Source organism: Megascapheus bottae, chromosome 13 (assembly GCF_031878675.1).
Source record: "Megascapheus bottae isolate mThoBot1 chromosome 13, mThoBot2.hap1, whole genome shotgun sequence".
Lineage (NCBI taxonomy): Eukaryota > Metazoa > Chordata > Mammalia > Rodentia > Geomyidae > Megascapheus > Megascapheus bottae.
In genome coordinates, this window is record NC_143521.1 from 51,840,452 (window position 1) to 51,867,398 (window position 26,947).

The 26,947-nt window shown below is 34.4% G+C and overlaps 1 protein-coding gene across 6 annotated transcripts in view; it reads left to right on the forward strand.

Moving 5' to 3' along the window:
- Positions 1-26,947, forward strand: part of Lcorl (ligand dependent nuclear receptor corepressor like) — a 101,453-nt gene that overhangs the window by 18,282 nt on the left and 56,224 nt on the right. For 4 of the 6 annotated variants that reach the window (XM_090343780.1, XM_090343783.1, XM_090343784.1 and 1 more), the window contains exons 3-5: positions 11,598-11,663; positions 17,568-17,647; positions 18,630-18,759. In XM_090343780.1, the coding sequence (XP_090199906.1) occupies positions 11,598-11,663; positions 17,568-17,647; positions 18,630-18,759 (276 nt within the window). Of the gene's footprint in view, positions 1-11,597; positions 11,664-17,567; positions 17,648-18,629; positions 18,760-26,947 lie in introns of those variants that run through there. The other 2 variants (XM_090343778.1, XM_090343779.1) reach the window with 1 other exon arrangement.

The following is a 26,947-nucleotide window of genomic DNA, read 5'->3' on the forward strand; positions in this document are numbered from 1 at the left end:
TAAAAAATTTATTGTATTTTATTGTCAGGATAATGTATAGAGGGGTTACAGTTACATTCATCAGGTAATGGATGCATTACTTCTTGAACCTTGAATACACTGCTTTTCATGTTTTTGTCCCCTTTTCTGTCCCCCCACTTCCTCCCAATCATCTCGTTTCCCCCCTTCCCCTACCTATTTCAAATAAACAAACATATAATATAATACACTAGTTGAAGTCAGATACAGTAACCACATGAGATTAACCATAAGGGGAAAAAAGAGAAAAGAAATAACTTCACAAAGGCAAATTTCTTGTTTCTATATCTTAGAGTTCATTTCACTTACTCTCATCCTGTATGATCACATGTACATAGCTTTTGAGGTATTGTGATCCTCTGTTAGGAGAATCCTAGATGTGTACTAATTATTACAAATGAGGGAAACCATTGAGCCTATGTTCCTTTGAGTCTGGCTTACTTCACTTAATGTAATTTTTTCCAAAGTCTTTTTATTTCCCACAAGTGTGGCAGTGTCATTCTTTCTGATGGCAGCATAGAAATCCATTGTGTATAATAATTACTACATCTTGTTGATCATTCATGTACTGGGAGGCATCTGGGATGGTTCCATATCTTTGCTATGGAAAATAATGCTGCAACGAACATCGTTGTGCTAGTGCATTTAGTATGTCATTGTTTCTGGACATTTGGGTAAATGCCAAGTAGTGGAATTGCTGGGTCATAGGGGAGCTCTATGTTTAATCTTCTGAGGAATCACCATAATGCTTTCCATAGTGGTTGAATGAGTTTACACTCCCACCAACAGTGTAGTAGTGATCTCTCCTGGCCACATCCCTGCCAGCATCTGTTGTTACTAGATTTCTTATAATCCATTATAACTGGGGTGAGATGGAATCTCAAACTTTCTTTGATTTGCATTTCTTGTATGGCCAAAGATGATGAGCATTTTTTCATGTGTCTATAGGCCATTTTTATTTCCTCTTCAGAGAAGTCTCTCTCTTTTTTTTTTTTTTTTTTTGCCAGTCCTGGGCTTGAGCTCAGGGCCTGAGCACTGTCCTTGGGCTTTCTCAAGGCTAGAGCTCTACCACTTTAGCCTCAGCACCACTTCCAGCTTTTTTTTTTTTTTTTTTTATGTATGTGGTACCAAGGAATCGAACCCGGGTCTTCGCGCATGCTAGGCAAGCGCTTTAACCACTAGGCCAAACTCCCGGCCCCCAGAGAAGTCTCTCTTTAAGTGGTTAAGCACCTGTAGAAAACTAAAGTTGGATCTTTATATGTCACCCTGCACCAGAATTAATTCCAAATGGATCAAAAACCTTGAGGTAAAAACAGATACCCTGAAAACTTTAAAGGAAGGAATAGGAGATACACTAGGACTCCTTGACACAAATTGAAACTTTCTTAATAAAGGGCCAGAAACAACAAAATTAAAGAAAGTTTGGACAAATGGGACTGCATTAAACTGCAGAGCTTCTGTATGGCCAAGGACATAGTTAGCAAGTTAAATAGAAAGCCCACAGAGTGGGAGAAGATGTTCACTAGCCATACAACAGACCAGGGCTCATATCTAAAATATACTTAACAGCTCAAAAAATTCAATCTCTCAAAAACAAATCCTCAGTGATCCAATCTTTTGAAGAGACCTCAACTAAGTTTATTATTTAACTTGTTGAGCATTTCATTTCTAAAATTTTAAATTGATTTTTTTCAGAATTTCTGTATTTTCATTGGTTGCTTGCTTCATTCATATCACACATTATCTTATTTCATTATTTATATCCCCTGAAATGAATTTGGTTATGTGCTCATTTCTTCTTTAATTTCCTTAATCATTCTTATAATCATTGTTTTGAGTTATTTATCCTGGATTTTGTCTACTCACTATCCCTAGTGTCTGTCAGTATAGAACTGTTAACTTTTGAAAAGTACATGCTTACTTGTTTTTCATATTCCTTGCTTCTGCATTGGCTTTTGCTCATTTCGGTCCAAGTTGGAAATTTTAATCATGTGTAATCTTTCTGCTGAATTATTTTCAGTGTTCAGACACAACTCTTGCAGTGGTGAGTTGAGGAGCTGCTGCTCATTAGTACTGGACTTGCTCAGTAATCACGTATTTGTGTCTGTGGTTAGAACCCTGGGGTTGATTTCCATATCTGCTCAGATTGAGGAAAATTAGCTCAGTCTTGTAGAAGTATCAGCTTGCTATTGGGCTACTTTTTCTATGAAAGCTGCCATTCTTTGTATACTAGGAGCTACTGGCCCACTAGGGAGCATACAGCCTATGAGCTAGACAGGTTCCCATTTACTGCATAAATCCTCCCATCCCCTAGTTTGTGTCCCCAGTGGTAACCTAGATGTGCGCTCCTCCCTCCTCCCCCCCAATATGTCAGAGGATCATAGGGCTGGGGCCAAACAGAGCACTGAGTTTTGCACTTCAGAACTGTGGAAATGAAGCCCTGTGCTTATTGGTCTCATCGCTTTCAGACTCTCTCTAGAGGTTCATGTCTGGTTCAGGGAAGAAGGCTAGGTGCCTAGCTCCAATAAAGTTTTTTTTTTACCTTATTAAATCTAGTCTTTGACAAGTACCTTACCCCTTTTCCCATGTACCCACTTGAAAAAAAATCTATTACACTGGAAGAAAACAAGACAATTCCAAGAGATGGAAACAGGAGGTTTCTTCTTCGTTGCTATTTGTGGTTTCTTTCCTTTCTCTTGTTGTCCATTTATCTGTCTTTGGGAAGTTAAGGGTGGGGGCACAGAAATGAAGGGACAAAAGGTGAACAAATGCAACAATGGTACTCACTAGCCATTGTATTGAAAATGAACTACCCAACTTATGTGTGGGAATGGGAAGGAAAAAACAGGGAGAGAGCAAGGGAAGGGATGACATTGTCCAAAAAAAAATTTACTTTTTTTTTTTTTTTGGTCAGTCCTGGAGGGTGTACTCAGGGCCTACCTACTGTCCTTAAACATTGCCCAAGGCTAGTGCCCTGCCACTTGAGCCACAGCGCCACTTCTGGCTTTTTCTGTTTATGTGGTGGTATGGAATTGAACCCAGGGCTTCATGAATGCTATGTGAGCACTCTACCACTAAGCTACGGAAATTTACTCTTTACCTCAGCTATATAACTATAATTCTACTTGTGAAATAACAATAAATTTTTAATGGGAAAAAGACAATTCTGCAGAAGGAACTCTTTATTGTAATAGAACATCTACCAAAAACCTTCATCAAACATTAGAAAAATTATATTTGTAATGAGTTACATATTAGTATTTTTTGTGGTCATAAAATCTGTAAGGTAAGTTAAAGTAACTAATTATTAGACCTTTATTAAAAAGATTAGAAAATGTTAAGGATATTGTAAGAAATCAGAAAGCAGTAAAGCCTAATATATTATTATTATCTTAAAGATGGACAAGCAGCTTAGTAGACTAAAATTAGATTGACAAAGAAAAAGATACATTGGAACTAAAGTTAGAAAAAGTTTGTGCTCAAAATCTCAGGATTGAAGAAAATATTTGCAAAACATATAACTCAGTAATAATAGGTTCAATGCAATTAATCAGGCAAGACAATGCACATTTCCCCACAGAACATACCTAAGCCTTTAGTAAGACCATAGGAGAATATTCAACACCATAAGTAACTGAAAAATGCCTTTCCCCACCCTTCTAATATGGCTATAATCAAGAAGGAGAGAAAGAATTGGTAAGGATGTGCAGAAATAACTGAAGGTGTTGTAACCACTTTGGAAAAATAGCAGTATCCCAGAATATTAAACATAGTATTACCAGATGACCACCAGTTATATTGCTATTTTACCCAATAAAAATAAAAGCATACACCTTGCAATGATTAGCAACATTTCATTTTTCACAGTAGCCTCAAATGAAAACTGAAACCACTTTCAAAGTTTCACTAGATTTAAATGATAAATAATTGCAATATTTCCATATAATGGAGTACAATTCTGTAATAAAAAGGACAGAAATGTTGAAGAATAAATCTTAAAGACTATGTTCCAGGAAAGAAGCCAGACACAAAAAGCATATATAGGTGTAATTCAATTCACTTGTAATATCCAGGAGAGGCAAATATTTAGAAGTAGCATGAGTGAATTTTACGGCAGTAAGTTTACTTCAAAAGGCTACTAGTTTATTTTAAAAATGTATACTTATTTTAGGTACCAGTCAACTGAAAACAGAATGATACTCAGAACAAAATTTACCCTGGTATGGGGTAATATCTATAAAAATCAATTCTGGTGGATTAAATATTATATGTATACAAACAGGCACATAACACAGTTGTTGTTGACTTAAATTTTTATTATGCAAAGTATACAAATAGTAAAACAGGATTTTAAAAAAGACTGGCACATAAACACTAATTTCTGTACGGAAGAACACAAACTAATGATTGAGAAATGTTTGCAATTTATGAAGTAGCCATAAAGGAACGCTGAAACTAGAAAACTTGAAAATATGCTGAACCTTAGTAACAATTAGAGAACTGCAAATTAAGATGAAAATAATTTTATATTAATATGTAAGACAAATATATGGTCTTTCCTAAACCATTTTCAGAATCTAAGTTGTTGTACAAAAGGGTTTCAGTTAAACATGTTGATTTATGACAGATACATTGTCTTGTACCACTTTCTGACAGTCAGTTGGGGAAAATGAATTCAAACTTAGCTCATAGGATTTTCAATAGACTTAAATATGAAGTTGAATAACTATAAAAACTGAAACTTCTGAAACTTCATACCCTAGGGCTACATGATTCCACTTAACATCTCTACCTAGAAGAAAGTTAAATTCAGACATTAAAGTTATCATAGTGGAATGAAAGCCTTTCTGGTCTGTTAGCAGATCTGTATTCTGTGTCAAGCAGTGAATCTCAAACTTTAGTTTGAAGCTTATATTAGTTTACTATTGGTATTGTAGCAAACATCATAACTTGGTGGGGTTATGCAACACAAATTATCATCTTACAGTTCTGTAGATCAAACAAAGACTGTAGACTTGTTAACACCATGCAAATCATTAGGTTATGAAGTACATACTTACTGTACAGGAATAAAAAACATTGGTGGCTAATATCTGTATTACTGGCTATTCAGTATGTGAGTTCTGAGGATCACGCTTTGTTGTCAGCCAAGGCAGAAAGCCTTTGAGAATCTTATCTGTAATTAACTACCAAAAAAAGCAAAACTGTAGCTCGAGTGTGAAGCACTAGCCTTGAGTATAAGCTCAGAGAAATAGGCCAGTTGCCAGAAGCTCACTCCTGTAATCCTAGCTACCAAGAGTCTGAGATCTGAGGATCACAGTTCTAAGCCAGACCAGTCTCGTCTCCAATTAAGCACCAAAAAAACCAGGAATGAGGCGGTGGCTCCAGAAGTAGAGGACTAGCCCTGAGCAAAAAAAGGCTTAGAGACAATATCTAGGTCCTATGTTCAAGTCCCAGGACTGGCACAAAAATTAGACAGGCAGGCAGGCAGGCAGGCAGACAGGCAGACAGGCAGACAGGCAGACAATAAAATAGGCAAAAGACTTGCAGTGCAGGGCCAGGAGCGTAGCCTAGTGGTAGAGTGCTCACCTAGCATGCACCTGGGTTTGATTCCTTGGTACCACATACTCAGAAAAAGCCAGAAGCGGTGCTGTGGCTCAAGTGGCAGAGCACTAGCCTTGAGCACAAAGTGTCCAAGGACGGTGCCTTGGCCCTGAGTTCAAGCCCCAGGACTGGCAAAATAAAATAAAAAAGATTTGCAGTACAGACTAAACATGATCATTATGTGTGTAGATGGATAGTAGGTATAGATAGATGGATGGGTAGGTTGAAGCAAGCTCAGAGAGAGTACCTAGGCCACAAGTTGAAGTTCCAGGATCAGCATTTTAAAAAAAGAAAACAGCTGGGCTGCAGTGGCTCACACTTGTAATCCTGGTTACTCAGGAGCCTGAGATCTGAGGATCGATGTTCAAAGCCAGCCCTGGCACAGAAGTCCATAAGACTGATCTCCAATTAACCACGGGAAAACCAGACGTGACACTGTGACTCAAGTGGTAGAACTCTGGCCTTGAGCTGAAGAGCTCAGGTATAGGGACCAGACACAGAGTTCAAGCCCCACAACCAACCAAAAGAAAAAACAAAAACCAAAACTGTGAAGCTGTGTTTTTCTCAAGGAATGGCTTTGTTTCTGGTACTGGGGCTTGAAATCCTAGAATCATTTTTTAATTTTTTTTTTTTTTTGCCAGTCCTGGGTTTGAACTCAGGGTCTGAGCACTGTCCTTGGACTTTCTCAAGGCTAGAGCTCGACCACTTGAGCCTCAGCACCACTTCTGGCTTTTTTTCTATATATGTAGTACCTAGGAATTGAACCCGGGTCTTGTGCATGCTAGGCAAGCACTCTACCCCTAGGGCAAACTCCCAGCCCCCCTGGAATCATTCTTACTTGACTTTTTCACTTATTGTTGGTGCTTTATCACTTAAGCTACTCCTTTACTTCTGGATTTTTGCTGACTAGTTAAATATTAAAAGTCTCCATCTTCCCCATGCGGGCTTCGAATCTTGATTTTCAGACCTTAGCCTCTTGAGTAGCCAGAATTAGTAGCTAGGAATATATATATATATATATATATATATGTATATATATATATATGATTGAAATGTTATATGAAAGCCACTAGCTTGTACAATTGTCTGTCAACTCTTTAAAAAAAATTACAATGAATCAAGTAGAGTTGTGGGGAGGAAATGAAAAAAGATATTAGATACAAACCCAATAATAACATAATTGCATTAAAGTTCAGTAGGGCAAACATTAAGGTTACCTAACAGAGGTTTTCATACTAAGTTATCTGCAAAAAGAATAGAAATATGGATCACAATTTTCATACTGATGAAAGAGGGCCAAAAGTAGGATAAGTGTTTAATCTATTTCACATGTATAACAAGGAAGGGAAATTGAACTGTATAATCTAGATATAAATAAAACAAAAATAGAGGATTTGACCCAAATATAGTAATAGCTTTGTTAAATTATGAAAAAGTGTCAGAGGACTAAAAGAGAAATCCTAATGTAGGTAGTTTAGTAATACAGACAAGTTGTAAAGGAATAATTGAAAAGACTCTTGCCAAAGAGAAAAATAATAAAACATTTTCATATACTATTAGGCCAAATAGTCAAATGCAAAAATTATTGCTAGAAATAGTTATTTCATAATAATTAAAAGGTTGTGTTCTCCAGAGAGATATATTAATTATGAAGTTATAGTAACTTAATGATTAACCTTGCTTTGAAGCATAAAAAAAACAAAAGGTTTCAGAACCTAAAAAAGAAGTGCAGAAACACAAGTTAGTACACTATTTTGCATACTGTTTGCATAAATTTGGGGAAAAGGTAATATAATAAATACATACAGGACACACTACTCAACAATTTTAAGATATACTATGCTTTTGATGCTGTACTTTAGAACAGATGTAGAGAATTTTCAAGAATAGTCTGTTGACCAAGAAAAGTCTTAGCAAATTGGTCATTTTGGATTTTCTTTGGCTACAGTATAACAAAGTTAAAATTGTTTTGGATAAACTTGTCTTATTTATTTGGAAATTAAGAAATATATTATTAAACCTTAGATCAAAACAGAAGTCATAATGAAAATTAGATATTTTACATGACTTCAGTATATATTTGAAGTCATAGCATGAACATAAAGAAATTTGTAGATTTACGTTAACATGTTAGAAAAGGAAGGAAAGAATGGAGGAAATTTGCATGATCAAAAAAAACAAAAGACAATGAAGTCATGAGAACCTTTCAGATTCTGAAAACAACACTGAAAAACTTTTATGCATCTATTTGTGAATGATAAGCACAAATAGGAATGAATAGCCTGAGTGATGGTGCTTTGACTTTATGTGGATAAATTGGAGAGTGTAAGTGGAAATGGACATGTTCCGAGAAGAATATAGGAAATAGACTGCAGTGATCTCTCACCAATCTTGGGAATTACATTTGAGAGACGCCATGATAGGTGAAAATCCACAAAATAGCAGCTAGATAGTTGTCCTTTGCTTTATTGTGGTTCACTTAGTGCTACTTTGCACATTTTTTCCTACCATGGGGTCTATGGAACAAAACAGCAATGCTGGTGAGGGATCACAATTAATGTTTGCTTTTTAAACCCTGTGACACAGTGAAGCCACAATGTGTCAATAGGATAAAGTAAATAAGAGTATTTTTAGTGAAAGTTAAATAAATTGGCTTTAAATAAATTTGCTTCAGAATGACATTAGTCTCAGCTGTCTTCTGGCATTTCTATATTCTCTATTCAAGCAAATAGTAGTATATTTAATACTGAATTTCTTAGAGAATAGAAACAGAAGAAATTGTGCCATTTATTGTTTGATTAAAATAGCGTAACATTGATATTACAAGGCAGTTTCAATCATAAACTACATACTGAACGTCTGAAGGAAATGTCAGGATATTAAATGTAGCCAACATGTAAAAACATCACACAATATAATAGGTATTAATCCTGTATTAAAAGACTTAATATATAGTTATTTTAATAAATTCAGAACATATTTTATAAAATTCAGCATTTATTCATGATAGATAAATTCCTAACAAGCTAGGAATAGGAAATTTCCTGATGTGATAAGTAATACTTATTCAAGAGAACACAGGAAGTAACGTTTAGTGATGACATTGTGAGTGCATTCCCACTTAGATTTAGCATGGTCAGAGATAGCCTCTTTCAACATCTTTGTGGAAGCACATCAGAGTAGTAAGGCAAGAAAGCAAGTATTAAAGAGGAAAATATAATCAGAATCATGCATTTTAAGGAATCTACAGAAAAAATGATCAGATAATTTAGTGTAATTACTAGATACCCATTAATATACCATCATCAATTTAGATTCTATAAATTTGCCTAGGTTTGAACTGGCTGTGCATGCTACTTTGGCTGGCTTCTCACCAGTCTCATGCCTCTGCCACCACAGGGCTGAGATTTCAGGACATCATTCTGGTCTAAGAAACAAGCCTTTACTTTGGCAGTGCTGGGGTTTGAATTCAGGACCTTTCACTCACGTGGCTTGGTCTTCATTGTTCTACCACTTGAGTCACGCCACTAGCTTTGCTTTTTGCTGGTTATTTTGGCAATGGAGTCTTACAGACTTTTCTACTCTGGCTAGCTTCATATTGTTATCCTATGGATCTCTGCCTTCTCAGTAACTAGGATTATAGGCATGAGCCGCCAGTGCCATGCCAAAGAAAAAACACACACATCCGTGCACACATGCATGTTTGCCAGACCTAGGGCTTGAACTCAGGGCCCGAGTGCTCACGTCCCTTTGCTCAAGGATAGTGCTATACCAAACTTAAATTTGAGAAATATTTGTGATTTTTAGGGGGATAGCACTATACAGAGAGAGGCTATAAATTTTATAATGTGCAAGGATATAACATCCTAAAAATAACTTGCAGTAATATTTTGAATTACATTGTTAACATTGAATTAGAATATCTTAATAATAGGACAGTTTGAGCTTATTAAGCCTGGTCTTTATCCAATATGAAAGTGTGTTCTATAACATTCTAATAGTTCTCTTTGGCAGTGGGTTTTTTTTTTTTTTTTGTCGATTATGGGGATTGAACTCTGAGCCTGGATGTTGTTCAGTTCAGCTCAAGCTAGTGCTCTATTCTTTGAGCCAGAGCAGTTTTCTGGTAGTTAATTGGAGATAAGAGTCTCAGGACTTTTGTTTCCCAGGCTGGCTTTGAGCCACGATCCTCACCACCTGCCACCTGCACCAAGCAGGTCATTCATTTTTCTTCCTCAAGTTTTCATTTGTGCAAACTAGTACTAAGTAATTCCCCAAACACTTTATTTAGCACCTAATTTATTTCCCATGATAACTATCTTTATCAAATCTAGGATAATTATTGTAAAATGTATCCCTTGATCTTTTAAATGAAGAATGTTATCACATTTTTGCCAAGAAATGCTGTTGATTTTAAGATAAATCTTGATTTAGAGATATTAAAGGTTTAAGAATCATTTTATAATTTATTAAATATATTTCTTTACATGTGATCCTAATATTTTACAATTTAGTAATAGCACCAGAAAATTTACTTTCTTTATTTACCATTACCAACTTTGGTAGTTTTCTTCCACACATGATTTTATTGGTTCCTTTTTCTGGTTTACCAATTCTTTTGCTCTCCTGGCCTCCCCCATCCTTTTGGATTCCTTTTAGTTTATTAAGCTCCTTGAAAATGAACATGAATAGAGACTTCAAAAATGAAAAAGTTAATATACTTAGAAATTAAAATGCTTGCAAAGAATATTTAACTAGGATTTTATTAGATAAAATTTTCAATAAATTTTATCCTTAAAAAGGCAGCTCATTGGGCCAGGAGTTTGGCCTACTGGTTAAAGTGCTTGCCTAACATGCACGAAGACCCGGATTCGATTCCTTGGTACCACATATATAGAAAAAGCCGGAAGTGGTGCTGAGACTCAAGAGGTAGAGTTCTAGCCTTGAGAAAGCCCAAGGACAGTGCTCAGGCCCTGAGCTCAAGCCCAGGACTGGCAAAAAAAAAAAAAGGCAGCTCATAGCTATGAACAGATTTTGTGTTTTAATTTTTAAAATAGATCTTAGTTTTATGTACATTTTTCACAGCAGTAATTTGTACCCATATTCACTTATTTTGTAACTGAATTGAATATGTTATATTTTATGTTAATATATTTTGAAATAAAAAGTATACTAATACATGTCTTCTACAAAAAACTTGCCTTTTTCACAAGATTACTGTAAAACAAATCTGTTTATAATACATTCATGCATTTTTTAATAGCACGATCCATTCTGAGAAATATGGTAGATGATTTTTATCATTGTGTGAACAAATGTAGAATGTACTTGCACAAAGCAAATGGCATAGGCTATGATTCCCAGGCTTCATACCTGTACAGAATTTTACTATACTGAAAGTTAGAAAAGATAAAATAGCTGGTTATTCTTAGTTTCTCAGCTCTATTATAGTGTTATAGGACCACCCTCCTACATGTGTTTGTTGACTCAAAGTTACATGGTGTGCAAATCATTTTAATGAAGGAATAATTGTTTTTTGCCAGTCCTGGGTCTTGAACTCAGGACCTGAGTACTGTCCTTGGACACTTTTGGCTCAAGGCCAGTGCTTTGTCGCCTGAGCCACAGCACCACTTCTGGCTTTTTCTGAGTATATGGTACCAAGAAATTGAACCCAGTACTTCATGCATGCTAGACAAGCACTTTACCACTAGGCTATACTCCCAGCCCAATGAAAGAATATTTTAAAGTGATATAAATGCTTTAGAGTGACATAGATATTTTTAATTACCATATATGTTTTCATTTGAATATTTTATAATTTATGCCTATAACTTATGATATTGTATGGCTCTTTTATTATACATTGTCTGGTTCAATTTAATTAATTGAGCATACTAATAGTATGTTGAATTATTTGCTGGTTAGTAAAATGGACCTTTTCCAGTAGTTAATACCCTTTTCTATCTTTAAAAACACAGGTTTTGAGAGTATCTTAGAAGGGCTTTATGGACCACGGCTACGAAGAGACCTCAGTTTATTTGAAGGTAACTTAATTTTTTTATTTTAAAGTTTTGGTATCCTGTCCCATTTAACAAATGAAAAAGGCTTGAACTCAGGACCTGGGCTTTCTCAAGGCTGGAGCTCTACCACTAGACTCACAGCACCACTTCAAACTTTTTCTGTGTATGTGGTGCTGAGCATTCAAACCTAGGACTTTGTGCATGCTGGGCAAGCACTCTACCAGTAGTCCACACTTCTGGCCCATATTTAGAAAATATTTTTAAGTGACTATATAATCAAAATATATTGTAGTGCCCATTTTTTTCAAATACTATAATTAAAATAAAAACTTGTCTTGCTCAGTAGTAAGATTATATTTTGTAGATTACAAATTCTGTCTTTTATATCCGATTTAAATAAATTAATTATGCAAATACTACTCAATATGTTAATCATTTATTTAAACTGAATTAGATACATGATAAATTAAATGTTTTCCAAAAAAACTGTTACCTATTTTTTTTTACTTTTTATGTTCATATAGTTTTTTTTAGTGAAATGCTGAAAATCTTCAGATTTTTATTTTATACTTTGCTAGTCTTTTTTATGATAATCTTTCTTTTTTCCTATTCTGTTTATGTAGGAAACAGTTGTAGACATTAGAAGAACTTATTTCTCAGTGATCTTATAGAATAGGTTTTCCTTAACTATTGTGACCATACTTTTTTCCTAATACTTGAAGAGCTAGAGTTGCTTTCAAATATTTTGAGGGTTATAAAATTTTTATTAAAGAATATTGGTTAAGGTCAGAGGCTTTTTATTTCTTATTCTGAGTTTTGGAAAGTCAGTTAAACTTACTAAGGCAATGAAATTTTATATTTTTGCAACTTTATACCTATAAACATAACTCTTTGCTAGCACAGGTTTGATCAATATTAAACCAAGTCAAGGACGAAGGCTCCTGAATATAATATTGGAATTAATGACACTGAAAATTAGTAGCCTTAATTTTGTTTTTTGTTTTTGTTTTTTTTTCATATATTTTTTATTGTAATTAATGGAAGGGTTAGAAACCTTGGGCTCTCCTAGCAGAGATTTGCAATAGAGCAAAACCTTGATTCAAAAGGCCATATAGTAGGACACTAAATGAAAGGATCTCTAGGATATAGAAACATAAGCCATATAATGAATGATTGTTGTTCTTAATGTACTATGTTATTTCTCATCTCTTTTGCTGTCCCTTGGTTATCTCATATTGTTACAGTATCTCACTTTGTTACTTGATTTTGTTTTTAACTGTTACATCTAAAAGATAGTCTTAAAGTATTTACTTCATCTATGGTTTCCACTCTATTTTAAACTTGTCCTTAATCCATACTGATAGATTTTTTTTCTCCTGTGTGCCAAAAATTATAATTATTTACTTTTACTATCTCCACAATTAATATTTCCTTAAAATTTTACATACTTTAAAGAAAATGAGTACATTGTGCTATTTTAGGATCACATTATGTTCCCAGCGTATTGCATCATACTTATAAATGCTCCCTTAATGTTCTCAACTCCATGGCTTATTATAATGTATTTCAATTTAAGTTTGCTACCAAATAGAAACTATTTTTTTTTTTATATAAAAGTCCAGTGTTTTTCAAGACTAGGTTGGTAAAATTCAAGTCCCCATGCATTACTAGGACAGTCTTCCTAAGATGAACTGATCAGTGTGTGTAAAGCAAAAACACATGCATAGCTACCTACACAGTGATTTTAGTGTACATTATAGCATTATAGTCCTTTTAAGATTATTCTTTTTTTTTTTTTTTTTTTTTTTTTTTGCCAGTTCTGGGGACTGAACTCTGGTAGAACTCTAACCTTGAAGAAAGCCCAAGGACAGGGCCTGAGCACTTTTAGTATTCTACCACTTGAGTCATAGCACCAGTTCTGGCTTTTCTTTATATGTGGTACCGAGAAATCGAACCCTGGTCTTCGTGCATGCCTGGCAAGCACTCTACCACTGGGCCAAACTCCTGGCCCAAGATTATTCTTTTTTTATTTCCTATTTATTTTACAATAGGGAGTGTTCAGTAAAGTATTTTATGTCTGCAGTTGGGATTTATTCATCTATTGAAAGTTGTGTTGTAAAGTTTATTAATGATGTGTAAGTAATGTCACATTAAAGAATGAACTTTTTATGAATACATATGTACACATATACACTTACATGTTGTATATACACATGTACATTTATGTATCATGCTGATTCATGTTTATATTTAGAAGGAGAATGAACAATCAGGTTATCTTCAGGGATACTGAACTAGTGATACTGAACTATATAATGATAGAATAATATGGGCATCAATGAACTTCAGTTTTATAAAATTATCAAACCACAAAGGGAATTTTATTAGAGATCTCAAACAAAATCATTTTGTTATCCATATAACTTTGTGTGTTTTCTTAATCCTTAGGATGGAAATGATGTCTTACCTGTGTATATAAACACAACCATTTTGCCAATGGCCAAATACAGTAAATATGTAGAGAACTCCCTGCTTTAGAACTAAGATTCTTTGATTTCAAAGTCCATTAACTTTGGAGATAGATTAGCTAAAATGATTGGAGCCAGACTTTAACTATAAGAGTATAAACCATAGAGGAAAGCTTGACCTATGTCAATCATTTACTATCAGTTTCCTTTTCCTTGTTACATTTCCTTTTCCTTTTAAGTCTATTACTGTAGGGTACATTGTTTAACTCATTTTGAGCTTATATCTTCATGTATTACAGTTTCTAAAAGGAATATAGTTTCTTTTTGAGAGGAAAATCTGATTCAGTATCAGTTTATTTTGAAAAATAAAGTATATGTGTTTTTTTTTAATGATCTGGAAAAATAATCTAAGGAAAGGGGAAATCTGATCAGTAGTTGATTTTTCAAAATTGCTTTTACATATATAGGACTGAAAGTTACAAAGTAATCATTAAGTGTTTTTAAAGAAATCTACAGAATTTGAAATTTGACAGTTTAATGTTTTTTCTGTATTCTGTTGATTATTCAATGCTATTTATTTATCTGTATAAGTAGATAAATTTTCAGTTCATTTTTTTCCTTGAAGAAAAAAATTTCCTGCATTTGTTGGTTTTTATCTTAATAGCTGGTAATTGTCTTAATCTAAATTTACTATCCTAATTTACTATATTTATCAATGAAATTTTATGCTGTCAAGTAATCTTAAAAAGTTCCTATGCTGTATTTCTTTTATGAAGCCATGACTGAGCAGGGGAAGAAAACAGATGATTTCTTTGACCCAGCTGGAAACATTGAATCTTGCCTGTAATCCTAGCCACTCTGGACTCTTAAGATCAGGAAGATCATAGTTCAATCCTCCCCCCCCCAAAAAAAAAAAATTCCACAAGATCCCAAATTAACAAAATAGTCATAGCGTTGTAAAGTTGTCTACCACCTATGAGAGGAAACTTAAAAAGGACTATAGTTCAGCTTTCCCTAGGTAAAATGTGAGACCATATGTCAGAAATAGAGTATAAAGGACATGGATCATGTGCTTGAAGACAGGCGTTCAAACCAAAGTACTGCTTCTTCCACCAAATAAAATTTCTTGACTTACCAAAATTGTATGCTTTAGTGTATAAATTTTAATTTTGCTACCAGAATATTGCATGACAAACAGCTTCAAAATCTATAGCAGACCAAGAGATAGATTTGAGTCAGCCTGACTTCAGGGAATATTATAGGGATCATGTGTTCTCCACATAACTCTGGGTCCCAGACTAGACTACTTGGAACAAGTTTTATTGTTGAATGATGGAAGACCAAGAGGATTTTAAAGCCTCAGCTTTGGAATGACACACTGTCATTTCTTAATTGATCAGATAGCTCAGCTTCCCTAACAAAAGATACTACATGATCTTTTATTCCATAACATACATATTGTGATTGTCTCAGATCATGAGGGTGAAAGCTGATGCTAGTGGCTCATGCTTGTAATCCTAGCCACTCAGGAGGCTAAAATCTGAGGATCATGGTTAGTGCCAGCCTGAGCAGGAAAGTCCCTGAGACTCTTTACCTACAGTTAAGCACCAGAAAAATCAAAGTTCAAAGCTGTAGAACACTTTTGTTTTGAGTAGAAAAGCTCAGGGACAGTGCCCAGTCCCTGAGTTCAAGCCTAACAACAACAACAAAAGATGCAAGTTCAAAAACAATCTATTTTTCTTAAGAATACATCTAATCTAATTACACATACAGTGGTACAGGATTTAAAAATAATGACTGATAATTCTACCATTGGAAATAGTCTTTGTATGATGTTTTAGTTTATAACACACTTTAATTTATAAAGATGTAACCTATATTACATACATGGTAATTAAAACTTCTGGCTTAAAAATAGTGCAGTTAAGCTGGGCCCTGGTGGCTCAAGCCTGTAATCCTAGCTACTCAGAAGGCTGACACTGAGGATTGAGGTTCAAAGCCAACCTGGGCACAAAAGACGATATTCTTAAGTCATTGAGTGCTAGCCTTGAGCTGAAGAGCTGAGGGAGAGAACCCAGGCTCAAAGTTCAAACCCCATGACCAACAACAACAAAAAAATAGTACAGTTAATGATTGTGTGCTTCACAGATTTCAAATATTTCAAGTCCAGTTGTCTTTTTATTAAATCCAAATTTATGTAAGTAGTAGTGATACCTGTGTGTTACTATTTCTATATTCTAACCAGATTATATGATCTTCTTCTATTCTCTATATTTGAATTAATGGAGGAGGGTTCTAGGAGATGACTTTAGCCAGTGTATTTTTATTATCATTCTCAAAAAAGTGAGCTTTCTTTTCTGTGCATTATAGTAAAGATTTGTATTCAACTTGTTTTTACAAAGCATGTGAGAAAATACATGTGGCAAGCCAAAATTTTTCAGATTAGTAGAGCCATTTCTCAAATGATTTAAAAAAATTGTTTATGAGGTTCTGCATGTGAATATATTTAGGAAAAAATGTAGAAGTTTTGTTGCCAGCTTTAATTTTGAAAATCAATGTTTTTAAGTTTAGTTTAGAATTAGTTTTACTATATAAGATATCCTCACCAGAAATGTTTCTTTTCTAGAAACTTTCTAATATAATTGAATTATTGTATTGTTTAAAAAAATCTGTTTTGTATTTTATTCCTAATTTCTGCTCTTGTAGTATTGCCTTTGAAAATGCAATCAATACTTGATCTAATTTTTGTTGTTGTTATTGTTTTTGCCAGTCCTGGGCTTGGGCTCAGGGCCTGAGCACAGTCCTTGGAGTTTCTCAAGGCTAGAGCTCTACCACTTGAGCCTCAGCACCATTTTCGGCTTTTTTTTTTTCTATGTATGTGGTACTGAGGAATCGAACCCAGGTCTTTGTGCATGCTAGGCAAGCACGCTACCCCTAGGCCAAACTCCCGGCCCATTGATCTAATTTTTTATCTGTGTATTCTTGCTTGTTTTCTTAAGCATTATCTCATGTTCTCAATTCTAGGGATTTTGGTGTGGGGATTCTTAAGTTTTTTATTTGTTATTTTCATGATGTGTAAAAGTATCTTCCTCTTTATATCTTCTGATTTTGTCATACAGAAATTAAAAATAAAACTAATATATACAGTGTTAAATTGAATCTTTCATGTTAAAGTTATAGTAAAAGTTTGTTGTTAGAAAACTGTTAATAGTTAATTGTTCTTGCTACTTTTTCACGTAATACAAGATTACTCTTTTTAAGCCCTTCTCTGTTTATTTCTTTCTAGATGTCATCAATAATTCTAAAGTTAATTCTTCTTTTCTTACTATTAGTAAAGATTTTATGCATTTTGTTTTGTTTTTCTTATCCTTGTCTTTTGATATTGCTGAAGAAAGTGGTGATTGTATTGGTTTTAATAAAGCTAAAATATTTAATGACTATTTTTTTCCCTCTTTTAAAGACTGTGAACCAGAAGAGCTGACTGACTGGTCTATGGATGAAAAGTGTTCATTTTGCAACTTACAGAGAGAAGCAGTCAGTGTAAGTTTTCATACCACGAATTTGAATTTCCTTTTATACAAACTGCACAATTGTATCACAGTTCTATTTTTTCACAACTCATCTTTATTTTTTCTCAGTCTACATTTGTTTGCCTTTTACCCCCAACTCATAAAATTTACTTTTAGGCCAGTTTGTATTTAGGTTTCCAGAGTTTAACTTGGAGACTTACTTTGGTCTCAGATCACTTTATAACCTGATTTCTTAGGATAATATGCCACTATATTTTTAACCTTTTGCTTAGGTCTTTTGGCTACCAAATACTTCCTGTGCAAATTATGAAGTATGTATGTGGTCTACATACATATCTATACATATGAGACATGAACTTATGTGTCCAGCATCTTCTATGGTAGGAAATCCAGATTCTTTCTACGTAATTTTGAGAAGGGCCTAGTACAGATTTTGTTCAGACAAATGGATCAGCATATCCACTTTGTTAAAACTCTCTGTTAAGATTATGTTACTAGCATATCATATAGTGAATTTAAATTTTATTTGCTCTCGTTTAATACATTTTTAAAAACACCTGTTATTTTGCTAAAGCATTAAAGCCTATATTTTGGCCCTCTGTCATAACTAAATTTCTTTTTGTTTTTACCAGTTCAGGGACTTGAGCTCAAAGCCTCAGTACTGTTTCTGAGCTTTTTTGCTCAAGGTCAGCACTCTACCACTTTAGCCACAGCTTCACTTCTGGCTTTTTATGGTAAACTGTAGAGTTTCATGGACTTTCCTACTTGGTCTAGGTTTGAATCACAATTCTCTGCCTCCTCATTTGCCAGGATTGCAGGCATGAGCCACCACAAAATTTCTTTCTTCCTGATTCTTATCACTAATATTTTGTTCCATTGATGCAGTTTTATAGAATTTCCTCTTTTTCAAATAGGGAACTTTTTATAAAACTTGTCATTTTTAGTGGCATTCCTTGATTTAAAATTGATGGTTTTTTTCATAATAATTTTAGGATTGCCTGCCATCACTTGATTCTTCACAGTCAACGCCAACAGAGGAGCTATCATCTCAGGGCCAGTCCAACACTGAGAAGATTGAATGCCAAGCAGAAAATTACCTAAATGCCCTCTTTCGAAAGAAAGGTAATATTGCTGTGTTTTGTCATTTAAATTTTGTAGTAGAGATCTAAAATAATTGCATTTTTTGTGAAAAGTTCCCTTTTTCACAGCTCCTACTTTATTCTTAATTCTTAGTTTTTTTCTCCATATTTGTAGGGTTAGGTAAAGTCTTGGTCCCTCTTGTGTTAGTCTTGTAGTAGACAGTTCCTTTTGACATCTTTTCAGATTTTTCCCTGACTATACCCATACATTTTCTTTCTTTTCTATAGGCACTTAAAAAATTATTTCTGGCTTACTTTATTATTGCTGTTTTAAGGATTTCAGAAATTGTTGGATTTTCGATAAGATATAGAGGGAGTATATTGCAAACTTATTCCTACTAATATATTTAAACCATTTTATTGACCAGGTTGGAGTATATTTGCTAGCTCCACAATGTTATATTGCCTATGCATACTTGATATTAATGTCTATTCTTTTTTACTTGTCTATTCTTTTTTACTTGTCTAACTAAACTATTAAAACTGAATGGGTCGTGTACTTGTCAACTTACTTGACACACATTTGTCAATCAGGAGTATTTTTTTTTATATCTTACTGGGGAACTTGTCAACTTACTTGACACACATTTGTCAACCAGAAGTATTTTTTATATCTTACTGGGGAAAATGAAGAAATGTAGACCCTTCTGCTTATTGTTCTTGGCCATTCCCATGGTAGTATGTTATAGTCTTCTTTTCCCTTTGAACTTTTGGAATGTTTATTTTCTATTCTATCATTCAGCTTCTCGAGATTGAGAAAACATTATTATATTCTCATGTTGGTATTGACTTTCTTTTACCACTCTGTTCAGTTAGGTATCAGTAGACTTTCCATTAGGTTGATAACTTCAATGTTTTAATCAGTAATGTTAAAAACATTGTTTGCCTATAAGCCAGTGCCTCAAGCCTGTAATCCTAGTACATGGAACACAGAGATTGGGAGATTGTGATTTGAGACTATACCAGGCCTAAAAGTTCAAGAGACTACTTCTAAATCAGTCACTAGGTATGGTGACACACACTTGTCATCCCAAGATGAAAGACAATGCTGGATTCAATGGTAGCTTCAGGGGGTGGTACAAATAGAAAGATTGCAGTCCATGCTGGCTCCTGGGCATTACAAATGTAAAACAGCTGAAGAAGTGTCTCAAGTGGTAGAATTCCTACTTGCCAAGCACAGGCTCTGATTTCAAACTCCAATGATACCAAAAAAAATAAACTCTTGACTTATGAGAAGAGAGTCTTGTGTAAAATTAAGTGTAGGGGTTCTTTAATTGTTTGAAATACGAGTATTTGCTGATTAGAATAATCGATAACATTCAAACTATTTTCTTTTTGAGCACAGAAGACTAAAAACCTTTTCCTCTGTGTTAAGCACTTAGTGTTGGAGAATTCGCATTATACAAATTTATCATTCAGGTACCAGTGGCTCACACCTACAATCCTAGCTACTTGGGAAACTGAGATTGGGAGGACCGTGTTCAAAAGCATGGACATACATGAGGACTCTTTCATAGCATGGCACTCAGCTGTTAAACCCAAAATCATGGGAAGTTGTGATTGGAAGATCTTAAGTCCAGGCAGGCTAGCCTGGATTTCATTAGAGAAGCTGGATATGATGGTTCCTGCCTGTAAGCCTATCAACAATAGAAAGTCTAAAATAGGTAGATAATGATGTAGGTTATACCTGACAGGAAAGTACTAGAGGCATGGCTCAACAATAAAGCAACTGCCTAGCATGTGAGATTCATGAGTTCAAACCCCTGCCAAAAAAACAAACTAAAACTCCTCTCTTTTCAAAATTTTAATATGAACCACTGTTAAAATATTTTATATGCTTTCTTAAAGAATTCTGTAACATTAATTGAGAGAAGAGCATTGTGCTACATATTACCAATATACTTTATTATCATGTTTATATCACTAGGAGATCTAGAAGAGATTAAAAACACAGTAAGTTTCATTGTCTTTAGTATTCACTAGTAATCTTTTCTGTTGTGTCATTTTTAAATAGTAAGTAGAATTAGCAACAGTAATGATCTTGAATTTTGATCATATGGAGATTACCTGTGCTCCATTGCCCTATTAAGAGTAATCAGTAAAAACTTGGTACTATTTCAGCTAATTCAAGCATCTGGGTCTCCAAGAGGTCTCCTACCAAAGGTTGGGTGAGTGTTCTTGGATATTTAGCGACCTCTCCATTTGGGAATTTCTTAGTCTTCTTCAAGATTCTCTGAAAGATTGCACAGTTCTAAAATTAACGTTTCCTATTTGTGTTTTTGCTTTATTTCAGGTCTTACCTTTCTTAATTCCTTTATTTATAGATCATCATTACTTTCTGGATTTAAACATATGAGCTTTTCTGTTTGTTTAGTTTTTTTTTTGTTGTTTATGTTGTTTCCATCAATAGAATCATTTTAAAGATTTCCAGATAGTATGATTAGGATGAATGTAGGAAACAGTAATAGTATCTTTGAAATGGTTTTAATTCCATTAAAGTTTGTTTTTTGAGTTCAGCTATTAACTATTTTGAAATAAAAGGAAAGAAATATGTATTTAAAGACAAAAAAGTGAGTCTTTGGAGTAGCAGAAAAAATATTGATGAAGCATCTTGTTAATGAAGCTTTGTTTTCTAAAATTTTACCAGATAACCATTTTGTAGAAATCTGGATGTTGGTAGTATTCAAATTAATTTAAATGTTTCTTAATTTAGTGAACTGATAGATGCATTTTGATCTTCTTGCCAAAAATAAAGAAATCCTGTAATATCCTATCTGATTTGTTTAATGGATTTTCTAGTTTAAAGTGAGACTTGCTAGATGACAGTGGTTCACGCCTATAATCCTAGCTACACAGGAGTCTGAGATCTGAGGATTAAGGTTCAAAGGCATCCCGGGCACTAAAGTTCGTGAGACTCTCTATCTCCCCTGTGGCTCAAGTGGAAGAGGGCTAAAGAGCTCAGGGATATTGCTGTGCTAGTGGATTTAGTATGTCCTTGTTTCTGGACGATTGGGTAAATGCCAAATAGTGGAATTGCTGGGTCATAGGGGAGCTCTATGTTTAGTCTTTTGAGGAACTGCCATACTGCTTTCCATAGTGGTTGAAAGAATTTGCACTTTCACCAACAGTGCAGTAGTTTTCCCTCCAGGATCTGTTGTTATTAGATTTCTTAATCTTGGCCATTCCAACTGGAGTAAGGTGGAATCTTAAAGAGTTGTTTTGATTTGCATTTCTTTTATGGCCAGAGATGTGGAGCATTTCTTCATGTGTCCATAGGCCATTCTTATTTCTTCTTCAGAGAAGACTCTCTTTGGCCCATCTTTTAATGGGATTGTTCTTTCTTTGGAGATTAGTTTTAGAGTGATTCAATTTTTTGAGCTGTTGATAGATTTGCAGCATTATTAACAAGGCAAAGATATGAAACCAACCCAGATGCCCCTCAGTTGATGAGTGGATCAACAAGATGTGGCATTTATACACAATGGAATTCTATGCTGCTATCAGGAAGAATGACATTACCCATTTGTAAGGAAATGGAAAGACTTAGAAAAAAATCATATTAAGTGAAGTAAGCCAGACTCAAAGGAACATAGGCTCAATGGTTTCCCTCATCTGTCATAATCAGTAGAAACCTTGGACTCTCCTAGCAGAGATTTACAATAGAACAAAACCTAGATACATAAGGCCATCTAGAATGATGCTAAATGAAAGTACCTCAGGATATAGAAACAAAAGTCATATAATGAGTGATTGTTGTCCTTAATATACTATGTTATCTCTCATCTCTTTTGCTGTCCCTTGGCTATCTCATATTGTTACAGTATTTCACCTGATATATTGTATATGTGCATATTTGATTATTTGAAATCGGATAGGGAAGGGGGGAAAACAAGATAAGGGGTGGGGGTGGGGGAAGGGAAATGGGGACCAAGACATGAGAAAGGGTATCAATGTATGTGAAGTAATGTACCTTCTATCTGGTGAATATAATGTAACCCTTCTATTAATTACAATAAAAATATATGAAAAAAACATAAAAGAAAAAATTAAAAATTTCAGTAGAGATCTTTAGCTCTTCTAGTCAAAGTAGATTATGTGAAAATAGAAAATATATACTTTAAAAGTTATTTTAATTGTCATGTAATATATATTGTCTATAAATATGAATAAGAGTTTAATTTTATTAAAGCATTGGTAAAATAATTCTGTTAAAATACACACACAAAAAAAGCTCAGGGACAGTATCCAGGCCCAGAGTTCAAGCCCCACAACTGACAAAAAAAAAGTTGAGAATGTTAATGACAAATATAAACTGTTACGTTTGAGAGGAATAATGATCTACTGATGATAGTGATGCCATCCATTATGAATGAAACAGGACCAAGAAGGAGACACTGCTAAAAAATGTGTTAATAGGTAGGGATGGAAAATCTTAACAAAGATACATACCATGTCATTTTTTTGTTTCTCCTTTTGTGTTGGCTTATAATATTCAATTACAGACTATAGGATAGTATTTAATAATATATTTCAGGAATACCACTAGTATTACACCTCCTTAGGAATGAAGAAAACTTAATACTTCAACTAAATATAGCTCAGAAAATTCCTTGTAATTAGAAGCAAGTAAAAACAAACTTGCTCAGAGTTGAACATATCAAGTAGAGAGGAATATTATTTATAGTGTAAAGGTAAAGTTTTAACTAGTTTTGTATACTATTTCAAAAATCTTTCAGAGAGATTTTATTTTTGCTTCCTTAGAGATAGTTGTAGATTTTATACAGTTATTTAAGGGCTATTTTTAGCCAATCCTTTGCTTTTATATTAATTCATAGTCAGATTTTGCAGTTTTTCATGTCCTTTTTTTATTTTTTGGTCTTTTCCATTCACTCTCTTAATGTTTAAACTTTATACTATAGAATGAATAAACACTAATTCAGTTCACTGGTTAATTGGATTATGACCCATGATAGGTCATTTGATTTCTTGGAAATGATTACTTGGCACTTTTGTGTGCTTAGATTGCTTTTCTCTAAATATAGGCATCTTTGAATCAGTATGTAAATTTAATATGATTCTTTTTGGCCTTTGTTTCCTCTTGTATGTTCCTTTGTGATACCATTGTGGTCTGGCTTTACATTTCTCCTATACAAGTTGTCCTTTTCCTCTCAGGGAACTGTACGTTACTACTATGAAATAATTCACATACTACTATCATCTACATTAACATGTTCAATTTTCATCTTGTTTTACCACATGCCTATAGAATATTAATGAAATTTTTAGAATACATTTCTAATCGGAATGATCTAAGACTCACATTTCTGGTAAGATCATTATTTACTTCAACACAATGCATAAGAAAATTTAAAGAAACTATTAAACCATCTAAAAATTTAATCTTCTTTGCTTTTTGCTTTTTGCTTTTTCAACATCTTGCAGTATAGCTCAGACTCAACCTCTACCTTTTGATCTTCCTGCTTCTGCCTCCAAATCCTGTTTAATGAGGGTTTGGAACTTGGAACTTCTGAACTTGTGATCTTTCATCAGCAAATTCCCTTGGTTTCTTCTCTTAATGTTTCCTTTATTGTTGTTATTGGAAACTATATATTTATAGCAAACACTTTTGTAAAGCCTTTTAAATTGGTCGTTTTTAACTCCCTGCTTTATTTGTCATTTGCTAATTCACTCAACAAAGAGCTACTAAGTTCTTAACTACAAGCCAGATTGAATGTGTGTTCAATTTCTATGATATGCTAGTCGTATATGACTATAGAAAGATAAGTGCTGTGAGACAATAGAAGAGCATAGAAAATTTTGTAACAGTCAGTTTTAAAAATAATAGTTGATGGCAGATTGAAAAAAAGTGTTCAAGCTATAAATGCTATAAGCTAAAGTAGCAAACCATATAAAACATAAGAGAAATACATCTGCAAGATTAAAGTGCTATCAGTTTTGCAAAATTGCAGATTGGGTTTGTAGGAAGTAGTTTCTATTCCCACTTTTTATTTTTGCAGAATATTTGTATTTTTAAATTATACAGTTTGAAAGCAGTGAAAGATTTACGGACATTTTATAGTTAAATAATAAAGAGCATATTCTATAAACAAATATTGACCTTACATTAGGTAGCTAATGATCAGCAGTAGCAATCAGTAAAATAAAGGCAGTCTTAAAAATAATTATAATGGCTGGTTGCTGGTGCCTCATGCCTGTACTCCTAATGACTCAGAAGGTGGAGGTCTGAGGATTGCAGTACATAGCAACCAAGAGCAGGAAGGTATACGAGCCTCTTATCCCTAATAAACTACTCAGAAAAAGCCCAAAGCGACACTAGCTCAAGTGGTAGAACACCAGCCTTGAGCACAGAGAATCTTAGGGACAGCACCCAGGCTGACAAAAGACAAGCCCCAATACTGACAAAAATAATAGTAACCATTATTATAGCATATGTTATTGCTAGAGTAAAATTTGATAATAAGAAGAGAGGCTTTAGTTCCTATTGATGTTTGGTTGTGAGTTAAGTTACACCATGGTGAATTGACTGAAGTGGTGAAGTGCAGATACCTCAAGTTCGTCCATATCTGAATGCATGGACCTAGCTCCAGCCATTAATGGAAGCCCAGACAAAGCAGTGGGATGATAGAGCCCTCAGAATGATGAGCTATGGGTATTCCAATTACACTCCCCCAAAATTCTGCTTGGACTTGGTTTTTCACGTGACAAGTCTTTTCATGTCATGATTAGGCTTACTTGAAACAGCATTTTTTATGGGTTATCTAAGTTTTCTTTAAAAAACTTAGTGATGTCAAGTGCTATGACATTTTTTCCTTTGTGGCTCAAGGGGCTTGAACTCAGGGCCTGGTGTTCTCCCTGAGCTTTTCAGCTCAAGGCTACCACCATACCCTTGAGCCAAGCCTCACTTCCCATTTTCTAGAGGTTAATTGGAGATAAGCGTTTCAGATCCTTTTGTGCCTGGGCTGGCTTTGAACCTTGTTCTCAGCCTCCTGAGCAGCTAGGATTACAGGCATGAGCCACTGCACTCGACTATTGTGACTTTATGTTTGAGTATTGTGAGCATCAAGTTGAAAGTTTTCTCAATCAGAAACATCACTTTTCAGTGATTATTTGATGTTTCCAATGTTTATTTCATTAAATTCAGCCTCTTTAGCGAGAATTAAAACTTTTTGCAGTAGGCCCAACATTTTCTTTAATTCTCAGAGGTTCACAAAATAGAAAATTTAAAGTTAAAAAAAAATATGTAATAGTGGCCAGGAGTTTTGCCTAATGGTAGAGAGCACACCTAGCACGCAAGAAGCCTGGATTCAATTCGTTGGTGCCACATAAACAGAAAAAGCCAGAAGTGGTACTATGGCTCAAGTGGTATGGCACTTGCATTGAGAAAGCTCAGGCAGAACTGGTTAAGCACATGCAGAAAACTAAAGTTGGATCCTTCTTTGTCACCCTGCACCAGGATTAACTCCAAATGGATCAAAGATCTCGAGGTAAAAGCAGATAAACTGAAAACTTTACAAGAAGGAATAGGAGATACACTAGGTCTCCTTGGCACAGGTCAAAACTATCTTAATAAGGACCCAGAAACACAACAAATCAGAGAAAGTCTGGATAAGTGGGACTGCATTAAACTGCAGAGCTTCTGTATGGTAAAGGACATAGCTAGCAAATTAACTAGAAAGCCTACAGAGTGAGAGAAGGTCTTCACTTAAACCATACAACAGATAAAGGCCTCATATCTAAAATATATCAACAGTTCAAAAAATTGTATCACTCCAAAACTAACCTCCAAAGAATCAATCATCAGACCATTATCTTGAACCATTTCTTTTAAAAAGCTACCATTCTTGACTTGTCAAAATTTTTTGCTTAATTTTGCTGATTTCTAATAACAACTGGGGCAAGACGAAATCCTACCATACTTAAATTTACTGTCATGTTTTGCCATTCATATTCCAAACTTATCCTTCAAGGAAGAATGTCTGTTTCTTTTTTTTCATATATTTTTATTGGATTTAATAGAAGGGTTACATTATATTCACCAGATGAGAGGTGCATTACTTCACAAACATTGATACCCTTTCTCATGTCTTGGTCCCCATTTCCCTCCTCCCACCCCCACCCCTCATCTTGTTTTCCCCCCTTCCCTATCCGAT